Source organism: Vairimorpha ceranae, assembly GCF_000988165.1.
Source record: "Vairimorpha ceranae strain PA08 1199 chromosome Unknown NODE_503, whole genome shotgun sequence".
Lineage (NCBI taxonomy): Eukaryota > Fungi > Microsporidia > Nosematidae > Vairimorpha > Vairimorpha ceranae.
Window position 1 is genome coordinate 1 of NW_020169793.1, and position 825 is coordinate 825.

General features: G+C 34.2%; 1 protein-coding gene across 1 annotated transcript; it reads left to right on the forward strand.

Moving 5' to 3' along the window:
• Positions 1-825, forward strand: AAJ76_5030003 (hypothetical protein; the record flags this gene model as incomplete). Its single annotated transcript, XM_024475904.1, has 1 exon — positions 1-825. A coding segment is annotated over one exon (825 nt), but the record flags the coding sequence as incomplete, so codon positions are not given.

Sequence of the window (825 nt, forward strand, 5' to 3'; positions counted from 1 at the left end):
CCTCATATAATGAATCCATGCAAAAAATTTCAATGTTGCAATATAAAGTAGCACAAATATCTATACATTCTAATAAATTCAATCCTATCCTTAGTGGTGGCAAACTATTTCAACAGTGGGTTGTTGATTCCTACTTACAAGTAGAAGCCAATAATCTAAACTATATTAAGACAAATCAAAAGAAATTAAGAGTTGAACAGTACAAGGGTCTTATTGATTATTTGAATATACAGACTACCGAAGTAGTAGGCAGGCCTGTTATATTACCATCAACATTCCAAGGTTCACCAAGGAATATGAGAGAAAGGTACCATGATGCCATGTCAATGGTAACTAAGTTTGGTAAACCCGATTTATTCATAACTATGACATGTAATCCTAACTGGAAAGAAATTAGAGATCAATTATTACCTGGACAGCAACCATGTGATCGACCTGATTTAGTAGCAAGAGTATTCAAACTCAAGCTAGAAGCATTAAGGACAGACATAATAAAAAATAAGATCTTTGGGAATGTAAAAGCACATGTATACACAATTGAGTTCCAGAAAAGGGGATTACCACATGCACACATGTTGTTCATATTGGAGCATAAGGTAGATACAGTAGAAATGATTGATAAGATTGTAAGTGCAGAAATACCAAAGACAAATGAAGATGAAAGATTACATAACTTGGTTATGAAACATATGATTCATGGTCCCTGTGGGTCTGCGAATCCCAATGCACCGTGTATGGAAAATGGAATATGTACAAAGGGATTTTCTAAAGAATTTAATACACACACAAAGATCACAGAAGGCTATCCAGTTTATAGAAGAAGAG